The sequence below is a fragment of the Carassius gibelio genome, chromosome A5 (assembly GCF_023724105.1).
Source record: "Carassius gibelio isolate Cgi1373 ecotype wild population from Czech Republic chromosome A5, carGib1.2-hapl.c, whole genome shotgun sequence".
Taxonomy (NCBI): Eukaryota; Metazoa; Chordata; class Actinopteri; order Cypriniformes; family Cyprinidae; genus Carassius; species Carassius gibelio.
In genome coordinates, this window is record NC_068375.1 from 10,999,122 (window position 1) to 11,025,483 (window position 26,362).

Genomic DNA, 26,362 nt, shown 5'->3' on the forward strand with positions numbered 1-26,362 from the left:
TCATCAAGATCTGTCGTCAGAAACCCTCTCCTGATGATTCCCTCTCTTCCTCTCATCTTCACCTCAACTCAACGTCGATCGAAAGTCCAGAATCCAGCCATCCAACAGAGATTCCCCTTGAGTACCGGGCATTCCAGGAAGTGTTCAGCAAACAACAAGCGACACAGTTACCACCTCATGGGCCATGGGACTGCGCCATTGACCTGCTGCCTGGAGCCACACCACCCAAGGGCCGGATCTATCCATTGTCCATCCCGGAGCAGAAGGCCATGGATGAGTATATCAAGGAAGCCTTACAACAGCGGTTCATTCGACCTTCCACTTCCCCTGCTGCATCCAGCTTCTTTTTCGTGGGAAAAAAGGATGGAGGCTTGAGGTCATGCATTGACTACCGTGCACTCAACGAACAAACGGTCAAATTCCGCTATCCCCTTCCTCTGGTCCCCACTGCTCTGGAACAACTACGTGGAGCTAAAATCTTCACCAAACTGGATCTCAGAAGTGCATACAATCTCATACGCATCCGAAGAGGCGACGAGTGGAAAACTGCTTTCATTACTCCATCAGGGCACTATGAATATCTTGTTATGCCCTATGTGCTCTCCAACTCTCCATCTGTATTTCAAGCCTTCATGAACGAAGTGTTCCATGAGTATCTGCATCAATTTGTGATCGTTTATATTGATGACATCTTAATCTTCTCCAAGAGCTTAACTGAACACCATCACCACGTCTGTCAAGTCCTGCAAAGACTCAGAGATCATCAGTTGTTCCTGAAGTTGGAAAAGTGTGAGTTCCACCATACCACTGTTCACTTCCTCGGCTATGTCATCAGCCCACAAGGGATCCAAATGGACCAGAGGAAGGTGGACACCATCATGAACTGGTCACAACCCACCACCGTCAAAGACCTCCAGAGATTCTTAGGATTTGCAAACTTCTACCGTCATTTTATTCATCAATACAGTATCATCAGTTCACCACTCACCTCTCTCCTCAAGGATCGGCCCAAGTCTCTGTCCTGGAACCCAGCTGCCACCCAAGCCTTCCAACAACTGAAGAACGCCTTATTTTCGGCTCCCATCCTGGTCCATCCCAATCCGGACCTCCCCTTCGTGGTAAAAGTGGACGCCTCATCGACCGGGGTGGGAGCTATTCTATCACTGCAGAGGGGAAGCCTCCAGTACTCCATCCATGTGCCTTCTATTCCAAGAAACTGTCCCCGGCGGAGCGGAGCCATCTTGATAGCCAGAAGTTCTCGAGGTAATCGGGAACTTCTGGCTATCAAGATGGCTTTCGAAGAATGGAGACACTGGCTGGAGGGAGCACAACATCAAGTCAAAGTAATTACGGACCACCGTAACCTCAAATATCTTCAAGAAGCCAAACGTCTAAATCCTCGCCCGATGGGCCCTCTTCTTCACTCGTTTCAACTTCCGAGTTACATATTGACCAGGAGGCAAGAACCTTAAAGCAGAAACCCTCTCCCGTCTTCATGCGCCTGAGCCCGAAGTATCACCTCCAGAAGCTATACTCCCTCCAGCCATTATCGTTAGTCCCATCGAATGGTCAATGGAGGATCGTATCCGGGAAGCCACCCATTCCGAGCCAGCTCCGCCGGGAGGTCCAGAGGGAAGGATATATGTTCCATCATCACTATGCCTGTCCCTTATAGACTCAGTTCACACGTCTCAGGGCCGGCGAACTCTCTCGCTCCATCGTAACCGGTTCTGGTGGCCCACCATCGCGCAGGATGTCTCCCAGTACGTTCGTGGATGCTCAGTCTGTGCCATCTCCAATACTCCACGATGACTCCCTGAATTGAAGCTGAAGCCACTGCCCATACCACGTCGTCCATGGTCCCATCTGGGCATCAACTTTATGACCGATCTCCCACCGCTTCGACCGTCGAACCTACTGCCACCAGAACCAAGGCAGCTGGAACCGCTTCCTCCCATGGGCCGAGTATGCACACCGTTTCAGTGCATACTCGGGTACCAGCCTCCTCTCTTCCCCTGTTCAGGAGAGCCGTCAGAAGTCCCAGCGGTCAACACCTGGTTCGAAGCGAGTGAGAGGGTATGGGACTCAGCACACATCCATCTCCAGCGAGCAGTGCGAAGACACCAGAGCCAGGCTGACACCAAGAGAGGAGATACACCCCTGTACCAACCAGGTCAAAAGGTCTGGCTCTCCACCAGAGACATCCGTCTTCCCCTGCCGAAAGCTGAGTCCCTGCTATATAGGTCCCTTCACCATCGAGAGGCAGGTCAACGAGGTCACCTACCGTCTTCAACTTCCCTCACACTAACGGATCGCACTATCATTTCATGTCTCACTGTTAAAGCCCTTCACTGACCCTCTTGTTTCTCCTTCCCCAGGACCTGATGGTGTTGACGTACCTCCTCCTCCCGAAGTCGCAGAGGAAGAGTCAATTCACCGTGTGCAGGACATCCTGGATTCCCGTCGGCGGGGCCGTCTCCTGGAGTATCTGGTAGACTGGGAGGGATATGGCCCCGAAGAACGCTCTTGGGTCCCTAGGGACGACATCCTGGACCCATCCCTCCTCACCCAGTTCCACAACTCCCATCCCAACCGCCCTGTGCCGAGAGGTCAAGGCCGACCCCGTCGACGGGTAACGCGTGCGTCAGTAGCCGCCCGTAGAGGGGGGGGGTACTGTCACGGAGTCACCAGTAACACCTGGCACACCATCAGAGTCCAAACTGAAGTCACCACACCTGCACCCGCTCATCACTGCCACTTCTCAAGCCCACACTTCCATTCACTCTCTGTCTGGTCTCGTCAGAGAATCACAGACTCTACTCTCTGTGCTACTCTTGGAATCATCTGAATACCTGAACGTCTGATCATCCTGCTTACCTTCCATCTGTCATCCGTGTCCTGTCAGTTACTATCTGTGTCCACCCTTCGTCTGTACAGCAAGTATCCTCCAGTCAACCTCTTAACATCCCACTCAGCTCAACTATTACTCTGCAAGATTGTGTGATACCATCTTCTGTCTCCATAATTCCTATAAACATCTACTTACCTGCATACCCTGTTATCTCTCGCTTCTGTCTGTGACAAAAGGCCTATTTCTCTCAAATATTGTTTACAAATCTGTCTAAATTTGTGTTAGTGAGCACGTCTTCTTTGCCGAGATAATCCATCTACCTCACGGGTGTGGCATATCAAGATCCTGATTAGACAGCATGATTATTGCACAGGTGTGCCTTAGGCTGACCAAAATAAAAGGCCATTATAAAATGTGCAGTTTTTCTGACAGCGCAATGCCCCAGATGACACAAGTTTTCAGGGACCATGCAATTGGCATTCTAACTGCAGGAATGTCCACCAGAGCTGTTGCCCATGAATTAAATGTTAATTTCTCTACCATAAGCTATCTCCAAAGGTGTTTCAGAGAATTCGGCAGAACATCCAACCGGCCTCAAAAACTGCAGATCACGTGTAACCACACCCGTCTAGGACCTCCACATCCAGCATATTCACCTCCAAGATCGTCTGACACCAGCCACCCGGACCGCTGCTGCAACAATCAGTTTGGATAAGAAGAGAATTTCTGCACAAACTGTCAGAAACCATCTCAAGTAATGCTCGTCGTCCTCATCTGGGTCTCGACGTGAGTGCAGTTCGTCATAGTAACCGACTTGAGTGGGCAAATGCTCAAATTTGATGGTATTTGGCACTTTGGAGAGGTGTTCTATTCAAAGATGAATCCTGGTTTTCACTGTCAGATGGCAGACAGCAAGTATGGTGTCATGTGGGTGAGCGGTTTGCTGATGTAAACATTGTGGATTAAGTGGCCCATGGTGGTGGTGGGGTTATGGTATGGGCAGGCATATGTTATGGACAACGAACACAGGTGGCATTTTACTGATAACATTTTGAATGCACAGAGATACCATGACAAGATCCTAAGGCCCATTGTTGTGCCATTTATCCATGACCATCACGATAATGCACAGCCCCATATTGCAAGGATCTGTACACAATTCCTACAAGTTGAAAACATCCCAGTTCTTGCATGACCAGCATACTCACCAGACATGCCACGCATTGAGCATGTATGGGACGGTCTGGATTGGCGTATACGACAGCACAGCCATTGAAGAGGAGTGGACCAACATTCCACAGGCCACAATCAACAACATGATCCACTCTATGCGAAGGAGATGTTTTGCACTGCTTCAGGCAAATGGTGGTCACACCAGATACTAACTGGTTTTCGGACCCCCCCCCCCCCCCAGACCCCCTAGTACAGTTAAACTGCACATTTTAGAGTGGCCTTTTATTGTGGCCAGCCTAAGGCACACCCATGCAATAATCATGCTGTCTTATCAGTATCTTGATATGCCACACCCGTGTGGTGGATGGATTATCTCTGCAAAAAAAGAGGTGCTCACTAACACAGATTTAGACAGATTTGAGAACAATATTTGGGAGAAATAGGCCTTTTGTGTAGATAGATAAAGTCTTAGATCTTCAAGTTCAGCTCATGAAAATGGGGGCAAAAACAAAAGTGTTGCATTTATAATTTTGTTCATTGTATATTTCATATTGCAAAAAATAGCATAATATATATGCTTTATATAAAAAACTGCTTGTTCAACATGTGTAGCATCTTTGTTTGGATTGAGATTAAAATGCCGTGGTTGCCTCTAGTTTCAAATTGTCACAGATATTTTCAAAATTTCCAATGGCAATACAAAAAAAGAAATGATTAGGAGACCAGAGTTTGTTTATTTTTTTCTTCCGAAGGATGGAGCAAATGGAGATTTAAAAAAAAATCACTTATGCATATACAGTACAAATGGTCACTGTAAAAATGTAAGAGCATAATTTGAAAGCAGGGGTGTGCACACCCGTTTTAAAGCAATTTGGAGGACAATCTCTCTCTCTCTCTCTCTCTCTCTCTCTCTCTCTCTCTCTCTCTCTCTCTCTCTCTCTCTCTCGCTCTCTCTCTCCCTTTTTCAGGTATCCAACAAGTGAACCATACAACAAGGTGTATTCATCCTTTGTTACGAATTACCAGTTAATGGACTGTATAGGATATGTGAAAACATGACTAAGAGGTTTTCCATTTCAAAAATGCTCAGTGCAAAAATTACTTTCTTGATATTGTTAACTTGATGGTGATGCATCTTTTGGCATTAATTAATATTGTTATTTTTCCATTTAAGGAGTCATGGCATAAGATGCATAAAAACTAATTCAAGAAAGATCACTCTTGCTTGATATTCACTGATAAAATAGATAACATTAGAAATACAATAGCGAATGTAGATTCTACAGCGTCTAACACTTCAGTTTCATCCATTGCACCCAAAGATAAACTGCAGTGCTTCACAACTATAGGACAGGAAGAGCTAAAAAAACGTATCACTGTATCTAAACCAACAACATGTTTATTAGATCCTGTACCCACTAAATTACTGAAAGAGCTGTTAGCTGTAGCCGAAGAACCGCTTCTCAATATCATTAACTCGTCACTATCTTTACGTCACGTCCCAAAACCATTCAAGCTGGCGGTTATCAAGCCTCTTATTAAGAAACCAAAACTAGATCCTAGTGTACTGGCAAATTATAGGCCTATTTCAAATCTTCCATTTATGTCTAAAATTTTAGAAAAAGCTGTGTCTGCTCAATTGAGCACCTTCCTGCATAATCCTGATCTGTATGAAGAATTTCAGTCAGGTTTTAGGCCCCACCATAGAACAGAAACTGCACTTGTTAAAATTACAAATGACCTGCTTCTTGCATCAGATCTAGGCTGCATCTCATTGCTAGTCTTACTTGATCTTAGTGCTGCGTTCGACACCATAGATCATGACATACTCATAGATCGATTACAAAACTATACAGGTATTCAAGGGCAGGCTCTAAGATGGTTTAGATCCTACCTGTCCGATCGCTACCATTTTGTTTATTTATATGGGGAGTCATCTCATTTATCATCAGTAAAATATGGAGTGCCACAAGGATCCGTCCTAGGTCCTATTTTCAATATACATGTTGCTCCTTGGTAATATTATTAGGAAATACGGAATTAGCTTCCACTGTTATGCGGATGATACTCAGCTATATATTTCAATGAGACCAGATGAAACTTCCCAATTATCTAAGCTAACAGAGTGTGTTAAAAATGTCAAAGATTGGGTCACAAATAATTTTGTCTACAAATTCGGATAAGACAGAGATACTAATTATTGGACCAAAAAACACTACACAGAATCTTGTAGATTACAATCTGCAACTAGACGGATGCACTGTTGCTTCCTCTACAGTCAGAAATCTGGGTGTTATATTAGACAGCAATTTGTCTTTTGAAAATCATATTTCCAATGTTACAAAAACTGCATTCTTCCATCTTAGAAACATTGCCAAGCTACGAAACATGTTATCTGTTTCTGATGCAGAAAAGCTAGTTCATGCATTTATGACCTCTAGACTGGACTATTGTAATGCACTTCTAGGTGGTTGTCCTGCTTCGTCAATAAACAAGCTACAGGTAGTCCAAAATGCAGCAGCTAGAGTCCTTACGAGGTCAAGAAAATATGATCATATTACCCCAATTTTACAGTCTCTGCACTGGCTACCTATTAAGTTCAGTATCAGTTACAAATTATCATTACTTACCTATAAGGCCCTAAATGGTTTAGCTCCTGCATACCCAACTAGCCTTCTACCACGCTACAACCCATCACGCACCCTAAGGTCACAAAACGCTGGACTTTTGGTAGTTCCTAGGATAGCAAAGTCCACTAAAGGAGGTAGAGCTTTCTCACATTTGGCTCCCAAACTCTGGAATAGCCTTCCTGATAATGTTCAGGGTTCAGACACACTCTCTCTGTTTAAATCTAGATTAAAAACACATCTCTTTCGCCAAGCATTCGAATAATGTATCTTTTAAATTATGAGTGTAGTTGCATCTGATCAAAGGTGCATTTTTATTCATTAGCTTGGGTTAAACTAATTTTACTTTGTTGGATCAGCAGCTATGCTAATGATGTCTCTATTTTGTTTCTATGTTCCGTGGTAACTAGGATTTACACAAGCTCCAGTCTGGATCCAGAACACCTGAGAAGAGATGATGCTGACCCTCAGAGGACCTCATATGATGCTAACCCTGAATCAACAAACAGAACTAACAATTATTGCTAAATGTGTGACTGCATCATATAATAACTTAATTAATAATATTGATAGTTCATCGTCTAGCTGACTACGTCTTGTATTATTATTATTATTTTTATTTTTTCTAAAATCCTGTCAAATGTGCACAAACTACTAGCTACTACTAAATATTGTAGAAACATAATTTTCTGTAAAGTTGCTTAGTAACGATTTGTTTTGTAAAAAGCACTATACAAATAAACTTGAATTGAACTGAATTAAATTGAATTAATTCTGTCAAACTTGCTGGATACCTTCAAGGAAGACAAAATGCCTTAATGTAGATGTAAAGAGACCTGAATTTGTTTCAGTCCTTGTTTTATGCTGTATATACTAATTTGGAGTGGACGTCACAGTTATGTCACTTGCAGCTGCGCGTGCATAGTGGTGGCAGAAAAACACTGGGAACAAGTGGAGGGAAAAGGGTAAAATCCATGGAATAAGAGAAAAATTATATTGTTGTGGTTTTGGATGTCAGAATCGAAATGGAAATAACTTTTTATGTAATACTGTTGTCAAAGACGCCATTTGGAGCTAAACTCAAAAGTTTAAACGGACAGACTATGGATGAAACCTGCTGTGATTACCTTACAGGTGCATCTCAAAAACTTGAATATAATGGAAGTTTTTACTAATTTTTTTATTTAAAAAAATTATTTATTTATTTATTCAAAAAGCAAAGTTTTTTATATTCTAGATTCATTGCACAAAAACTTAAATATTTCAAGAGTTTTGTTTTAATTCTGATGGTTATGACTTACAGCTTAGGAAAATTAAAAATTCAGTACCTCAAAATTTTTTAATATTTTCTCAAAGATCAATCAAAAAAATATTTACCAAACAGAAATGTTCAAGATCTCTAAAGCAGGTTTAAGTATGCACTCAATACTTGGTTGGGGCTCCTTTTGCACAAATTACTGCTTTAATGCAGCGTGGCGATCAGCCTGTGGTACTGCTGAGGTGTTAAAATGAGACAAGTAACAGTTTGAACATGATACAACACAATGGACCAACACCGGCAGACATCACGGCACCCCAAATCTTCAGTGACCTTAGAAAATTCACACTAGACTTTGGATTCTGTGACTCTCCAGTCTTCCACCAGACTCATGATCTTGACTTCCAAATGAAATGCTAAATTTACTTTCATCTGAAAAGAGAACTTTGGACAACTGAGCAACAGTCCAGTTCTTTTTCTCCTTACCCCAGATTAAATTTTTCTGACGTTTTCTTCTGGTTCAGGAGTAGCTTGGTTCTAGGAATGTGACAGTTGTAGCCCTTTTACTGAAGACGTATAAGCGTGGTGACTCTTGATGCACTGACTCCGGCTTCAGTCCACTCCTTGTGAAGCTCTTCCAAGTTCTTGAATCGGCTTTTCCTGACAATCTTCCCAAGGCTGTGGTCATCCCTGTTGTCTGTACACCTTTTCCTACCACACTCTTTCCTTCCAATCAACTTTCTATGAATATATTTTGATACAGCACTCCATGAACAGCCAGCCCTTTCAGCAATGACCTTCTGTGGCTTACTCTCCTTGTGGAAGGTGTTGATGATTATCTTCTGGAGAACTGTCAAGTCAGTATTCTTTCCCATAATTGTGGTCACATGTTCTAAACTAGCCCAAGAGGTACCCAGTATTTATACTGAAAATTAATCAAAATAATCAAGCTCAAAATGGAATATTCACATTTCTATGAGAAACTGAATTTTGTATTTTCCTAAGATGTAAGTCGTTAACCATCATAATTATTCATTGTGTGCAATGAATCTATAATATAAGGAAGTTTGCTTTTTAAAATTAAATTACAAAAAAATAAAGACCTTTTCCATGATATTCTAACTTTATGAGATGCACCTGTACTTTTAAAGCATTAATTAGATTTAAATAATAGGTCTATATAATATTCACACAAGGAACATATTATTAGCCTTACAGTTTAATCATGGAATATTTTTTAAACCTATAAAAACAAATATTTTAAATGTTTAATTTTATATCACAATTCTGACCTTTTTCTTGCAAATGCAATTTTATATCTCCTCATCAATTGCGAGTTTGTCAGAAGGAAAAAAGCCAGAAGTGTGGGATTATAAACTCATGATTCTAAGCAGAGGGGAAAAGAGAGAATGAGTTTATATATATATATATATATATATATATATATATATATATATATATATATATATATATATATATATATATATTTTTTTTTTTTTTTTTTTTTTTTTTTTGAATGAGATATAGTCTCGGAATTGCAAGACAAAAGTAAGACATTTTTAAATATAAACTCAAAATTACCTTTATTGTTATTATTATTTTGTTCCATGGCTTGCACAGACTGCTATGTTAAAACATACAGTAATTTATGCCATCAGATTGACTCCGCCCACAAAAAAACGTAATCACTGTTTGCAAACACTGAAATTGGTCTATACTGTATGAGCGTGTTATGTAAATGTGTCACCTCTGTGACGATTCGTCATCTGTGAACTTTTCTGACCTAACGTGAATTTCAGGAGTATTAAAACGCGCATTATACTCCTCCCACAGCAATGATGTAGTACGACTCAAACCGGCAAGAAGCTACGAAGCCAGAACAGGTTTTTCTCCATGTCCTACTTAGCGAGGCGGTGTTCCTGATAACCCACCAGAAGATAAACCTCACAGCCACACTGGATTGTCAAACGACGGACACTTGAAGCGTAACTATTTGTTAACCATAAAAACCGAGATCTTATAAAGGATGAATTCAATAAGACATGTGCCTTCGCGGGTTAAAAGCAAAAGGACGGAAACGATTTTAGGAGCCGAGAGGGAGCATTTCGAAAAACAGCAGGTATGGTAACCTGAATAGTTGATCTGTTATGTTGCGATGCTAATGGTTAGCGGAGTATCAATGATACTCTGCTAGCATTGACTACATTTGACGAGATAATATGTTGTACACTCGCAGAATACATCATTTTGGATGCAATATTATTAACACAGCTTGCGTAGGCATTAAGCATTGCAGTAATAACGTCTTTCCAGGAATGTCGGTCTTTAAAACGTACAGGCAATGACGTAAGACATAATTCATTAGTAGTTAACGTTAATAATTCATGTAAGTAGTAACGTTAAACTTATTACTGAAACGAAACATTTGGTTTCAAACAACTGGCAAGACCAGTTTACGTTTGACATAACGTCATCCGGGAACTCGCCGAACCTGTCCATACAGCTACGTTACCTACAAGGTGATAAGAACGCCAACGTTCAACGTGTGATATTAACATATGTTTTCGGTTTGCAATAATTATTGTTAATTTTAGACTGCTTCAAGCAGTACATGACATGCACATAGTTGTGATGCCCGTATGCCGTTGTAAAAGTTAAAATAAAATGGTGTGATGTAAACTATAGATCAAAGTAAAACGCAACGGGCTTTTGTTTGTCGTGAATATTTGATTTATGAAATGGATTGTTCTTTGCAGTGAATTTAGAGATATTGGGTTTCAAAACATCACCCCCTAAGTAAATCACAATAAAATATTTGTCTATCCTTTGCCAAATTAAATCAACCAATCCCAACTTTGCAATGAAGAGAGGAAACAAATATGAAATTATTTAATGTTATCGATAATCGTAGTACAACTTGAGTATAACGGTAATGGCATGCATACATTTTTAATCTTGTTTTAAAAAGGCAAAATGCTCAGACTTCGGCCTATCTATCTATCTATAAAGCCATAGAAATGTAATGATGAATTATATTCAGAGTTTCGAGTCAGTGAAGAGAAATCAGGAATCCCAATAATCAAATAAGACCCAACTGAATAAAAAAAAAAAAAAAAATAGGGTTCATGTTTTATTTATTTATTTTTATTGCATATTCAGATCAGACCCTTCAGGCATTCAGGCTTTGATATCAAACTTTTTTGGTCATTAATGTCAGTAACTATGTCTGGTCTGTATCACTCATGTGGCAACCTTGCTTGTCAAAGGTGTTTTTTTTGAGGTCTTTTGTTTGTGGCATGACAGGTTCTTCCTGTTCCATTGTCTTTTTATTTATTTGTTATTTTTTATCTTCATTAGGTTCAATGTGTATGTATCTATTTACTAAATAGTCAAATACTAGTCTATAGTAAGTAACAGCAGGTCAAAAGCATTTTGAACAGTTAATTTTAGAACCAAAGAAAAAAAAAAAAAAGGTAATGTTGGAAGGCTACAATTTTTCTTTAAGTTATGCAGACCCAAGAATCTTGTTTGGCAGGTTCTTCTTCCCTTTTATTGTAATTTGTACTCCACACTTAGTGTTGTCTCTGGTTGAAAATGGTGAGGAAAATGGTCAGTACTAAATTACTTGATATATGCATGCAGACAAATATAACTTAAGAGCTGATAGTTAGATGGAAGTTTTGTGATGTATATTTTACCGAAAAAATTTAAATTAAATATTAAACCATTGCATTTATTTTTTTTATGTGATTCCAGTAAGATATGTACGGGATAGAGGGACTAAAATTAAATTCCAGTCTTTATTTAATCACCTTTCCAACATGTATAACTTCCCTTCTTCTATGAAATAGATGTTAGGTAGAATTTAAAAGACTGACAGCCTCAGTTACCATCCACTTTCACTTTTGTTAGTACAATGAGAGTGAATGGTGACAAAGGCTGTCTAGTGTGTTCAGTAAATAAAAGAAAGTCATACAGGTTTTGAACAATATGAGTGTGAGAGTGTTAACAGACATTTTTTAAAATAGAAAAAGCTATTCATTTAAATATAAATATTGCAGTATTCATTAAATTACTTATATATATGTATACAAAAAACAAAATTAATTTTCTTTTCTCACTAACGAGTCAAATATGCCACATAGCTCTGTCTGTTTACATCACCGCTTTGTGTGTTTTGTGTCAGCTCTCACGTGAGTTGAGCCACCCTGCATTGAAAAATGTTTCTAGGCAACAGTGCCTTTGTGTTACCTTTGTTAAGCAGCTATCTAGAGGTTGTGAATATATGTAGGCCTATCGTAGGGGTGTCCTTGTACGAATTACACTGAGAGTGTGGGCTGCATTAGAAGGGGCGTCAGGCATAAAACATGGCAAATTAAATCTGCAGATAATCTGCTGTGATGTCGTCTAATGGGAGCATCTGAAAGTGAGCGAGAGACTGTGGGATGTTCTTTCCTAAGGTGGAATAGATGCTACACAAGTAACCTAGACAGAACAGAATGTATTGTACACTGCTGAGCTAATGCTTAACACAAGGCCTGAATTTCAGGTTTGAAACTTGCTAGCAACCTGCTCAAACATTTTAGCAACATGCTTAATCATGCTAGCAGCTTGTTAAATCAGCCTGTCAACAATTTGAATCATGCTTTCAGCATGCTAAAAATGCTAGTGACATGTTACATCATGCTAGAACTAGGGATGCATGATCATGATTTTTCATGGCTGATTCCGATACTGATTTTTTTTTTACGAGCAAACTTGCAGATTCCGATACACAATATTTTTTTTTAATCTTTAAGCAACAAACAAGAAAGAAGGAAAGTATACATAAACAAGATGTTTATTTGGTATTTAATAGGCCAAAAACAATAACCATAACCATCTGAAATTAACGGCAGTATCTGCACAGTAAGTTGACTACATTCAGCACATAGATGGTACAGACATCAGCACCATGTGAAATTAAAGACAATAACTGCATAGTTCTACAGTCCAAACAACACAATCAACACACATTCAATAAGAGGTTTCTTAATCAGCATTCAGTATTTTAGTTTAAAATTTGGTTTTAAATTAAAAAAGGTCTTTACCAGTGAGACTAAATAAAAGTATGCTATGTAAATACATTAATCCAAAATTTTAAAATGAAATAATGTTGGTGCGAATAAAACAAAGATGGAAGATCTAATTCATCCAATAAAAAAAAAATATATATATTTTTTTTTTTACTTGAGCCAATGAAAAATAAATAACTATTGTCTCAAATAATAATGATAATAATAAAAAAATATATATATATATAGATGTGAAGCATTTACCCTAAGTTTTTTTTCCTAAGGTAAAATAAAAATAATCATCCTATACAGAACTGACGTTTACTTTTGTCTTTTCAAACATGTATGCAAGTTCTACTTTAAAAAAAAAACATCCTGAACATCCTTCACAGGTCATGGACAGGTACAGTACGCTCGTGCAGCTTCAGTGAGTTTATTTACTTTGTTTAACTTTTATCTTGCAAAAATTTGAATTGATTTTACACACACACACACACACACACACACATGTTTTTCGGACTATAAGTCGCACCTGAGTATAAGTCGCATCAGTCCAAAAATACGTCATGATGAGGAAAAAAAACATATATAAGTCGCACTGGACTATAAGTCGCATTTATTTAGAACCAAGAGAAAACATTACTGTCTGCAGCCGCGAGAGGGCGCTCTATGTTCTCAGTGTAGATAGACTACAGCAGCACTGAGCAGCATAGAGCGTCCTCTCACGGCTGTAGACGGTAATGTTTTCTCTTGGTTCATTTCTCTCGATTCATGTCAAATTAATTTTGATAAATAAGTCACACCTAAGTCCAAATAAGTCGCAGGACCAGTCAAACTATGAAAAAAAGTGTGACTTACAGTCCGGAAAATACGGTATGTTGTCTAGCAGAGACACCCCATTGTTTGGTACTGCTGAAACCTTAGCTGAGTTCGCTATTTCAAATAAATTATCTGCCCGCCATCCACCGCACCTATATTTGATCATCACATTATTATGATTCTAAATCTTAATTTGGTTGATTTTTAATGGCAGATTCGGTGACATTAGAGCTGATCTCTGCATCACTGCACACTTCTGTGGCTTATATGGCTTCATGGCCAACTGAGCTGATTGCGGTTACTCAGTCAATGCTTGTGTTTATACATGCTTATCACATCATAGGGCTCGACATTAAGCTTTGACGTGAGCTTGTCCTTCGGACAAGTAAATCATTCATTTGTCAGAGTAAAAAAGTTACTTGTCTGGAGGGAAATTTATTTTATTTTTTGCCACAAATGTAATTTATTCTGAAGCAGTCTCATCAGTGCTCTATAAGGTATTACTTTAATCAGCATATTTTTTATATTTGCCTTTAATTGCTTGCTGTTACACTTTTTAACTTTATGAAGGACAATATTTCCTAAACTGATTAAATGTTTAGAATAATAAGACACTATATGGTTGTTACTATTCAAATGAAATTAGTATCCACAAACTCCATCTGTCCAAATGCATGAATAATGTTATTAGATTAATGTTTTACTTTTTTGACATACAAATATGAAATGTTGGAAAAATTCAATGATACTTTTAAATATATTAAACCACCAGTAGGTGGTGGCAAGCCTTAATGAGTGAATCATTGATTCAACTGATTCGTTCAAACTGCTGATTCATTCAATAAATAAAGCAAGTAACCATTTTTATAAATGACTCACTGAATCATTGATTTGTTAAAAAATGAATCATTAAGTAACGAAAGACTGTTGTGTGTTGCTCGGAGATCCGCGACTGTTTTGCTGTGGCTTTGCTTAGAAATGTAGCAAAAACTAACCATTATGTCTAAAATGCAAGTTGGTTAATATAACTTATTTAACTTAAGTTGTATAAAATCAATATCACATTCATTCTCGCCAAAGTTTCAGTCCTGCCCTAGTTATTGTTTACAAATATTTTGATCAGGTTGGTTTTACGGTCGGCCAAGTAAAATTCTCTTTAACTTTCCCCTTCACAAAATCCACTTGTCCTGGACAAGCGTTAATGTCGAGCCCTGCATCGGTCACATCACATTTCTTAACTGGGTGTCTACACCGGACGCGAGCTGTGCGGCGGGACCTAATACAATAGAACCCATTATAACCCGTGATGCTGTCTACACTGGATTTGGCATGATGCGGCAGTAAACGAATGCTTCGTTCTATTTATGACTTCCTGACAAAAAGTACAAATTATTTTCAGTGGTCGCTTTGTCGTGTCCAATGTAGACAGCATAGTTTGTCAGTACAGTTAGTAAAGTAGGCAGATTTAAAAGTTAGTATCTTTCTGCAGTCCATTAGACGGCAGTGCAGTGGTGGCTTGAGTCTGTTGAATGGTGATTTAATGCTACATTGTCACTCTCACAATGAGCTTTTCATACTCGTTTGCTACATTAGTAGGGCTCTGTGATTTCCGCGATGTGGAAAACGCAGACAGAATCTCAGAATCCATTCATAAATGGAATTTACTGTATAACGCGGAATTTCATGAAATTTGTATGTTTTTGATGAATAATTAAAAATCATGTCAGTACACTTAAAACAAATAGCTATGTAGACTAGTGTCTGTGAATATTAAACTGCTAAAAAATATTTTAAAAACGAATCCTCATGTTCTGCATGTTCATTTCATTATCAGAAAATACACAACAGAATTGGTGAAAAAAATATTATTAATTATTATTTATTCATATTTAGATGATTACGTTTGGAAAAGCTGTGCTTCCTGCATAAATCTGCAGGTCACTGTGATTTTGCCAAGTAAGACATGTTCCAACATCTTTGGTGATACTGGATCAACATAATGTCCAAACATATAGAATTAACCTAATTCCTACCCCTAAACCTAACCCTACCAATAATTTGTTCCTGAAATCAGTGGGAAATGATAGCTGATAAACGATAGTGTAGAAGCACCTAACCCTGATTGTAAGTTTAAAACAAATATTTTCTGAAAATGTGTATCTCTATTCTAATAGGTTGATTAGAATGTTGTTCCAGGATCAACAAGGATGTTGATACAGGAACATGTTGTAATTATCTGCACCTGTTGGTTTGGCTGTGTAGCTTGCTTGCCCTACACAGCTACCTTGTTTATGTTCTTAATTCAAGTCATATACAGTACTGTTTGCTGTAGTATGTCAGTAGGAACTATCAGTTTACATTTCCAAACATTATTTTTGCTATTAATTATAATAATCCGGTGAGATTTTTGTTTGCACAAGGAGTCTGACAGCAGCCTTTGCTCAACACAAAGATCTGATCTCATCATCATCCAGTCTGTCTGGAATACCGTAAAGAAACAGAACAAATTGAGACAGACTTAATCCAGAAGAACTGTGTCAAGTCTCCAGAATGCTTCAGGAAACCTGCAAAGCCACAGTACTGTGCAAGGTTTTAGGCACTTGTGGAAAAATGTGAGGATTCTGTCAAAAATAATGCCATACATTTTATTAATTAACTTCTATTAAATTAACTAAATTAAATCAACATTTGGTGTGACCACACTATGCGTTTAAAAATGCTTTTTGCACATTGTTTTTCAGGTAGCTTTGCAGGTAGGTTTCTTGAAGTGTCTTTGAGACCTTGCCACAATTCTTCTGGATTTAGTCTGTCTCAGTTTGTTCTGTTTCTTCTTGTTATTCCAGACAGACTGGATGATGATGAGATCAGATCTCTGTGTGGAGGACTGGCTTGTGTCAGACTCCTGTGCAAATAAAAATCTCACTGGTTTATTACAAGTAATGCCAAAAATAATGTTTGGAAATGTTGGTATTACTGATAAAACTGATATTTACTACTGACACACTACAGCAAAAGATAGAAATAACTGACTTAAAACCATTTTTTTGTTGGTGAAAATACTAGTGGCCTAAGACTTTTGTGCAGTACTGTATATATTTTGTGCTATTTGTGTTTTAAGTTATTTATAATAAGTGAAGTTTACTGTTAAGTGCACTGATGTCAGACTAATTTTGAATAATGACGTTTATAGTTAAAGGTACAGGTTGTAGGACCTGCCACTAGAGGGAGCACTACTAAAACAATAATAATCGCATGGTTTGATGACGCTAAGGAGCCTGGAATGATGGGATTTGTTGTCTTCTACCCAACCGCTGACGCCATCAATCAGATGGAAAGATAAATCATGGATTTAATTAATTACTGTTTAGTCAGATGATATGAAAATTATTACCACTTGTTCAACAAATATATACACTCATGTACATTCACACACAATAATTGGGCATACATAGCAAACGCGAGTTCAACGATTTGCGCGAGTAGATTACATACAAAGTCAATGCAAAGATGCGATCAGACTATGCATCAGACGAATCCTAGCATGGATCTAGAGACGTAATGCCCTGCATTTGGCATGTATGCCCCATAATACTAATCTTGTTGATCGTTATAATTGCATACATTTTCTGTAAAGATGTGAGTCAAAACAACTCACCTGTCGAGTAAAACACAAACGAGATCGGCATCTCTTTCTAGTTGAAGTTTGTTGCGAAGTTCTTAGGGCTGGGATAAATGATTATTTTTTAAACGATTAATCAAGCGATTTTTTTTTTTCGATACATTGATTAATCTAACGATTAATGTTTTCAGACCGATTCGATTTAGATTATCTCCCCATTAATTGACTACTAACAATTTATACATGTTGATTTACATATCTGAATGAAAAAAACATGAATTCCTTAACATTGCAATATGTTTATTGCTCTTAAAATTACAAAATAAAAGACTGACTAAGAATGCATCACTTTGCACTTGTATAGAGATAGCATTCAATAAAACCTTGAAGCCTTGAAAACACATAGCTTACTGAAACAAGCTTACTGAACACAGGGCCTAGTTTACTGAAAAAAAAAGTTCTTCTTTCAGATGAAAATAACAACAACTTGATGTCTAGCATTCAATAAAAAAGGTCACCCAAAATGCTTGTTTAGAGCAATTGAAAGAATACAGTAGCCAATGTAAACTGGAGGGCTTTAAGCTAATACAGAGAGTGCTTTTCCAAAAAATAAATAAATAAAAATTAACAGTGGGAGCCAGCAGCCTGTCATGGAGAAAAAAAAATCTCTGAATGTTCCGCGTGAAACTTTGGCGTTCCGCCCTTTTTCTATCATGTCTAATGACTTTGGTTAACATGTACGAGGGAGGGAGGGAGAGAGAGAGCAAAACAGCACTCGTGTAGTTTGAAGACTGTGAGTGTGCGAGCGCGCGTGAAACTTTGGTGTATCGCCCTTTTCCTATCGTGTTTAATGATTTTGACTAATATGCACAAGGGAGAGAGAGAGAGCAAGTGTTGTTTGAAGACTGTGAGTGCGCGCGTAGCCGGGGCTCTCTCGTACACGCCCTGTCAGGTGCAGCAGTCATTCTATTATACATCACTCACCGATCAAATAAGGCTTTGACAGCCGCCAAAAAAAAAGAAAAACCCCTGGATTGGTTGTATAACGTTGGACATAATGTTGATCCGGCCATCGCGTATATTCAGCGCACATAAGGTAAAAATTTGCAAAAGTTTTTTAGAGAAATAAAAACAGGTTGACGAATCGATGTGCATATTTCGCGTCGCGGTATTTTTTCCGTCGACATCATCGATGACCTCGACGCCTTGTCCCAGCCCTACAAGTTCTCTCCATCTAGATATTGATCCTCACTCTTTCTCTCGTCTTGTCCCAAACTCTTCTTGGGTCGTTTGGTTGGCCCGTACGCTTATGTTTACGGGAGCTGGCCTTGTCGACAGAACCAGCGGCAGACGGTAAACAGTAATTATGTTCCATAAATAACACAATCCACCATAAAACGTGCTAGAAGACGTAAATAAGGAACTGCTTGAAGTAAGCTAGTGGTTTGCAGGACACTAGAAACTACTTCCGCATTTGTCCACGACACTGTTGTCATGTGGTTTCTACACCAGTAAAGGCGGTAACACAGGGTAACTAACCTAACCTAACTAACCTAGTGTCACTGTTTAGAATGGGAATTTTCTGGTGATGATTTACAAGTAGTTGAAAACATTAGAGATATTGTTAGTAATCAGCTGGACAAAATATATAACACTAGCCTTGTGTTTTTTTTTTTTTATATTTTACTGCAAATATCTTATAAATTGTACCTTTAAATTAAATACCTTGCTTCCATTACATAGTGACACACAAGTGTTTGATCATCACATTTGAGTTGTCATTGAAAAAAAAATGTTTTTGTATATATATATATTCTGTTTATGTATATTCTATATACATTACCAGTCAAAGGTTAGGACACACGAATGGGAAGTGTGTTCAAACTTTTGACTATAGTGTACTGTTATATAGCCTACACATTAAAAACATCGGCTGATATATTGATATCAGTCTTTTTTTTACTCTACTTTTTCACGTAGTATTGGTATCGGCAGAGTGAGCCTATGGAAGCACCAATAATCAAAAAAATATACTTTCAAACATACCGATAAACTAACATGTTAATTATAAAAATACTGTATTTAAAACAGCTAGTTCATATATATAATAATAATAATAATAATAATTTATTAGTTGGACACAACTGTCATACTGCATTTCCTTTAACAAGTTTGCTGCATCGCTGCATGGAAGTTATCAGTCTAAAAGGTCTGCAAATTTAAATGTAATAGGCCGCCTAATCATAATAATAATAATAATAATCATTATTATTATTATTATAATTTAATATATTAATAGGAGAATGAGACTAATATCGTCTTGACTATCAACAAAGACATCTGCCATCGTCCATCTCTGACTATCATCAATACAAATGTGATACTATTGTCTATTGGCACAACCCTAATACAGAGGCAAGATGAAAAGAAAATACCATCTAAACATTTCTGAAGGCAGTCAGTTGTAGGAAAAGAAATGTAGGAAAATAATTGATAAAAACGTATTAACTAACTAGTGTCTTCTGTCAGTATGTTGTGTTCTTGGCAGTTTCACATAGTTGTCCCCCACCCCCCAATAAAGTAGGTTATAGTATACCATTCCTTTTACTGAGAACAGTACTGAGACAAACCCAGTACTGGTTCAGGTTTCCTTCAGTGTTGGGTGACTGATGCCTGTTGTTACTATCTGTTAAGTGACCTAAAAAGACAGTAGACAAAAAGAGAAGCATGTGTAACATTTTAGTTGTATTTGTGAAACACATCATACCTATTATTCTCACATTTTATTATCTCACAATCTTTTGGAAAATAGTCTTTAAATACCACTCTATAAACTGATTTTTAAATGTATATATATTAATACAAATAATAGTGTTACACCTGACTAAGGTGCAACATAAAAGTGACACAAAACAGGTGAACTAAAGCCAATTATTGGGTCACAAAAGCTACAATAACAAAATCTTGTTGTCAGTAATCCGAAATGTATCTGTCAATGTGAAGGGGTTGTACCAGCAAGTTCAAATAAACCAAAACTGAAGCAGGGAGATGGAAAACTGCTTTGTAAGTAGTAAAAACAAAGTGGTTAAATATGCCACCGCAGCAAGGCCCAGGTGCACATAAACCACACCCACTCACTCACACACACACACACACACACACAAACACACAGACATATCAGTGGATTTATTTGGATCTGTTATAGTGCACACAATTTAGCTGTTCATAATGCAGATCATGCATCGGTACTCTACTATACAATTTTTTGCTGAATTTGAACCACTGGATTAGTATACTAAAAATGATACTAAAAATGTCTAAAATGGACTGAAAATTGCCTGTCGAATATTATACATCATATTTTTAAATGGATTGGATATTTTGGAAGTGAGCTTTGGAAGGTGGTTATGAATTATTACATTTTTAATTATAAAAATGTGTGATTAAATGAATAACTAAGTTAAATTTCAGCCCCTAAAATGCAAGCCCTGAAAATACAAAGCATAAAAATGCAAGCACTGTTAATGCAATGCATTATATTTTCAGTTAGACACTTTCCCATTCATGTGTCCAAACTTTTGATTGGTACTTTATATAGAATGCAGTATATCAGGGCCAGATTGGGACTCCTTTTCAGCTCTGGAGTTTCATGCCTTAGACCGACCCACTTGGTTATTTTTTTGTTTTTGTTGTTGTACTGGCCTTTTCAGTGCCGCCTTTGCAATTTCTGTTATACATAGGGTGGCCATACAACCCTCTACGCTCACCTTGGCAATATAATCGCCATTGGCTAGTACATCTTTTAGTTAACTCACCAGAATGATATATTATTTCAATCACACACACACACACACACACACACACACACACACACACACACACACACACACACACACATTACAGTCAGCTTATCTTTGTAAAATGGCACAGCTTCTTAAATCTTGGCTTCTTAATCAATCCAGCATTATATAATGGTATTATGATAATTAAGCAAAATGTAATGATATAACTTTAATGATTAGCGCTAAAACTTGGTAACCATGTATGAATGCATATTTGCCATTTTAACTGATGGTGATTCTTAAGATATTGTTAGTCCTTCAGGGTTACTGTAAAAAAAAAATTGTAATAGATAATATTAATTATTATTATTAAATGCTACTACCATACTAACAATATACAATGCACTACTGATTGATAGAGCTGCTGGGTTCATGAATATTATTCACATTATCTGTGTTCGGTCAAACTGATTTGCTGAAATCAAAACAATATATATATATATATATTAGTGCTGTCAAAATTAGCGCGTTAACGCATTCGATTAATTTGAAATATTTAACGCGTTAAAAAAAAAATAACGCAATTAACGCGGTTGCAGTTTTTTTTATTTCCAGTTGTGGCCTATGTGTGTTCAACGTGCAAAGAAATATGGATAAGACCAAGGAAGGACTTTTAGATGGAAAGTTTCAGTATAAAACTCTGACGGATTACTCTTCAGTCTGCCACAAGAAACATTACTCTTCATTTAGTCTGCCACAAGAAACAGCAACATTAAAATCATGAACTCAAATGTCATTGTTTAAAAAAAAAAAAAAAAACAATGACTGTAACAGTGCGTAAATCAGACCTTTCTGTAACGCTAACGTTAATAAGCTTAAACGAAAATAACGAAATAATTGTGTAGCGGAGTATTTTTTGTACACAGTGCCGCGAACTGTCAATCACTCCTGTACGCGTGCATCACTGTCCTCCTCGCAGCTGCAGCAACTTGCGCTCTCTCTCTTCATCAGGCTTTAAAACAAAAAGGGGACAAAAAGATCATATTGTCTTTGTGCATAGGCTATAGATTAATTAGATAAATTAATAACTAAATTTGTGCCTTGCCGTCTACGGTATTTGTTTAGAACTTAGAAAAAAGATGCTGCAGCCAATGAACAGCCAGCGGGGGCTGCAGGACGACTCAACCTCCGCAGACAGTTTTTAATGTTTATCAGACAATAAATACTCAAGATTTTGCTTTAGTATAACTCACAACGAGTTTCACACACCTTCTCCGGCCACGTTGAGTTGTTGACACTTAACAGTGGGAAAAGCGACACATGCGCTATTCACTTGTATAACTTATGGGTAATGTAGTTTCTGCTCTGGGTGGGATGAATTAGGAAGCTTGCATTGTGAAGGGCGCTCTGAAAATCGGCAGTGCAGGTAAAAGATTAAAACCTCTATCAAAACATATGTCCAAGTGAGCGTACCGGTACGCTACAAGCACGTTCTGGGCGCACGGAGAGGTGGCGGTACGCTCAAGAGCTATATTTGGAAGTGGCGGTACTGAGTACTGGTGTGTACCAGCCCACTTAAAGCACTGGCAATGACTATACTTAGGAATTTTTTTGCAGTCCACTTAGAATTCAACATGGAAATCATTTTTGTTTTTTATTGGAATTGATTGTTTTGAAATTCAAATGGTACTTACATGCCTGTGTTTTTATTTCTGTAATAAATATGGCTTTCAAGCCAACAGTTAATTTTGGAGGATATTGATGGTTTATTGCAGGTATGTTGTTTACATGAGAAAATCTGTGTTACAAGTTAAACAAAAATTCCAATAAACAATCATATTTTGAATTTAAATAGTTTCTTTGTCTTGAGTTTACATTAATTATTTACATTTTACATTTACATATCCAAAAAGTTCCAGTCTTTTAATTGCGATTAATCGCGATTAATCGCGATTAATTTTAAAAAATTGTGCGATTAATTAGTTTTTTTTTAATCGATTGACAGCACTAATATATATATATATATATATATATATATATATATATATATATATATATATATATATATATATGTGTATGTGTGTGTGTGTATATGTATTACTAAAAATTAATGCATAGTAAATTTTTTTCTGTTTCTCTTTTCCTCTCCTCTTTAGCTAAGCAGTATCAGTAAGGCCATCAATTCAACAGAGACGCCGCTGAAGGAGAAACATGCACGCAGTATCCTTAATTCAGATTTACATTTATTATTGCTTATTCAACTGAACGGGTAGGTCAAGTGAACCCTTCACAAGAGGATAAGGAGAAGTACTGCAGGATCTGTTTTTGTTAATATGGTTTAAAAATGTTGAAAGGCCATATTTTCAAACATTGCTGTCTGATAATAAAACTGTTAATGCTTGTTATAACATGGTCAGAATTTTGGCCAGATATCTTGCCACATCCCGTGTACAGGTACTTTTCTTACAAGTGCAAATAGTTGCTGTAATTACAAACAATGATACCTGCTTGTGATGACCAGTGTAAATATCCTGCATCTGAAACATTAAATCAGTATATTAATAATAAAATGAAGAAAATAAGAAAAATTGCACATTTAACTTTTGTAGAAGACACATACCCGGTCCCTTAATTTTAACTAATTTTACTCAAGTATAGGTTTCTCTGCAGAACAAAATAGGTATTCTCCAAGCAGTGAACCATGGGTGTTTTTCAATTTCCTGATTTAAGTTGAGTTTTCAGTTCCCAAACATAAAGACAGCTGATTATATGAGATCACTAGGAGCTTAATGTGCAAGAATATGACTTATGGTTTATGAGTGTTTGCATGAAAGGAAGCTTAAAGGATACGTTTGATTGATTTATTTATTTTTTAATATACATTTTTGTCCTTATAGCAAATGTCACTTGAGATAACTCTGTGTATATGAATCAGTACACATGACATGAAACAAATGCACATTGTGATTTTATTTCTCATATACTACGGTATGTGCTGCCACATGGAGTTATTTCAAAGAATGATATATTTGTCCCATACTATATAGAATCTGATGTCACACTAGCTTTGTGTGTCTGTGGCCTGTGTCATGTACACGCTTATTTTTATTTTTTTAGTTGTTGAAAAATGCCCATCCTGGTTTGAAAACACTTATTCTGGTTCTGCAAAGGCTATTACCCTTTACTCTGAGATCTTGCCATATTAAAGAGATTCCAACATCCTTGACTCAACCATTAGAGTATGCATTACAGTCAGCTTGGATTGCCTCATGAACAAGTCACATTATAGCTTTGACATCTTTTAATCTCATTCTCGTATTTATGGCCACCAGGCACTAACAATTGGTTAGAACGTGGATACGATACTGGTGTTAAAATGATTATGTAATGGTAAATTAGATCACAGTATATCAGATATCATATAGTCTACTCTAGAAACAATAGTGCTTCCCACTGGTTTGAAATATACTGGCGATGGTAGCCAGGTGTAAAATCCTACTGTTCCCTACTGCACAAAAATGTCCACTACTGGTGACCAGTAAAAAATAATGTGTGATTTTTAACAATATTGTTATTTATTGAAATTCATTTTAAGTACATACTAATATTATGCATAATTATGCATTGTAAATTATGCAAAATTACAGTTGTGGTAGAATTTTCACTCACCAGCGAATTTGGCTAAAAAATTAAGGTTTCCGGCCATTCATAACTTCTAATAGCCAAAAAACAACACAAAACACAGAAGTAAACCAGATGAACTACTTCAAAAAAAAAGAGGGCATCAGAATTCGCTCCCTTTGTGACGTGGCAAAGGGATCTCATTACAATATCATTGCCCCTTTCAGAATCGAAATATATATATATATATATATATATATATATATATATATATATATATAATTATAATTTTTTTTTAGGAGCTCCAAGCAGGGCTTGAAAACGAAAAATAAATTCAATCGGTTCTCTCTGAGCAGAATCGATATTTTATCGTTTCTGTTCCTGCGTTCCTCTGATCGGGTGGAAAAAATACCGGTTAATAACGTTATTCTTTAAAAACAATATTATGTGTCTATAATTTGCCTAATCATGTAACATGCATCGTTTCTATATGCAGGCTTTACAGTTCTTACTGTGCGCTAGCTCGTTGGCTTTGTAGGAAGGAGGACACCGAAAGGGAGCTCGGCAGATCATAACACTTGATTTATTAAACATGAAGAGGTGAACATTAGGAATTAGCCACATCTGATTACACAGTCTGCTTCATCCCTCTCTCTCTCTCTCTCTCTCTCTCTCTCTCTCTAACTTACCTCTCATAACTGCGCGCAGACTATTCTCTCCCGCGATTCTAATCGCGGGTCTCTGTTCTCTCGATATTACCTTCATATCCTATTTAAAGTTATAGAACATAAATTTAAACCTTAAATTTCACTCCCTAAATAAAACTAATGTCATAATAATAAAGTACAGCGTTTTATTTAATCAAAAAAAAAAAGAAAATCGAGATCTAACGCTAGTCAATAACCCGCTGTGGTTCGTCATCTTTTCTAGATTTTGGCCGAATGTAGGCTACAAAAAAAAGACATCAATGTTTTTTTACGATATTTAAACATATTTGCTGCATTGTATATATGTGTGTGTGTGTATATATGTGTGTATATATATATATATATATATATATAGATATATATATATATATATATATATAGATATATATATATATATATATATAGATAGATAGATAGATAGATATCTATATATATATATATATATAGATATAGATATAGATGAAAGATTGTGTTTTGAAAGTGGAAAAAAAAAACTAAAGTTGCGGAATTGCATTTTATTAGCCCTATGTATGAAATGAAGGCTAAAATGCCTGTAGTCTAAAGCAAAATGTTTACAAACATTATAAAAACCGCTATTTGTTTTCTCTCGAAAACAAAACAAGTTTAGGCTATAAAAACGTCAATCCAAAAACAAATTAATTTAAGCTGAAGCTGATGCCTGCATCTCTCATCCTGCACGAATCCAAATGTTTCCATGTTCCAGACGTATCTGGATGCTAAAATGTTATTTATTATATAGTGTTTGTACTTTTGTCTACATAAAACATCATCCTTCAAATCGGCTTTATCAGCACAGTGAGTCGCGGTCACTCTGAACGCAACTTGTTGTA

At 37.2% G+C, this 26,362-nt stretch overlaps 1 protein-coding gene across 1 annotated transcript in view; it reads left to right on the forward strand.

Annotated features, from left to right (window-relative positions):
- Positions 1-9,627: 9,627 nt before the first annotated feature.
- hip1rb (huntingtin interacting protein 1 related b) overlaps positions 9,628-26,362 on the forward strand; it is a 64,434-nt gene continuing 47,699 nt past the window's right edge. The window contains exons 1-2 of the mRNA XM_052591710.1: positions 9,628-10,028; positions 23,340-23,403. Coding sequence (XP_052447670.1) covers positions 9,936-10,028; positions 23,340-23,403 — 157 coding nt within the window. The 5' untranslated portion in view covers positions 9,628-9,935. The remainder of the gene's footprint in view (positions 10,029-23,339; positions 23,404-26,362) is intronic.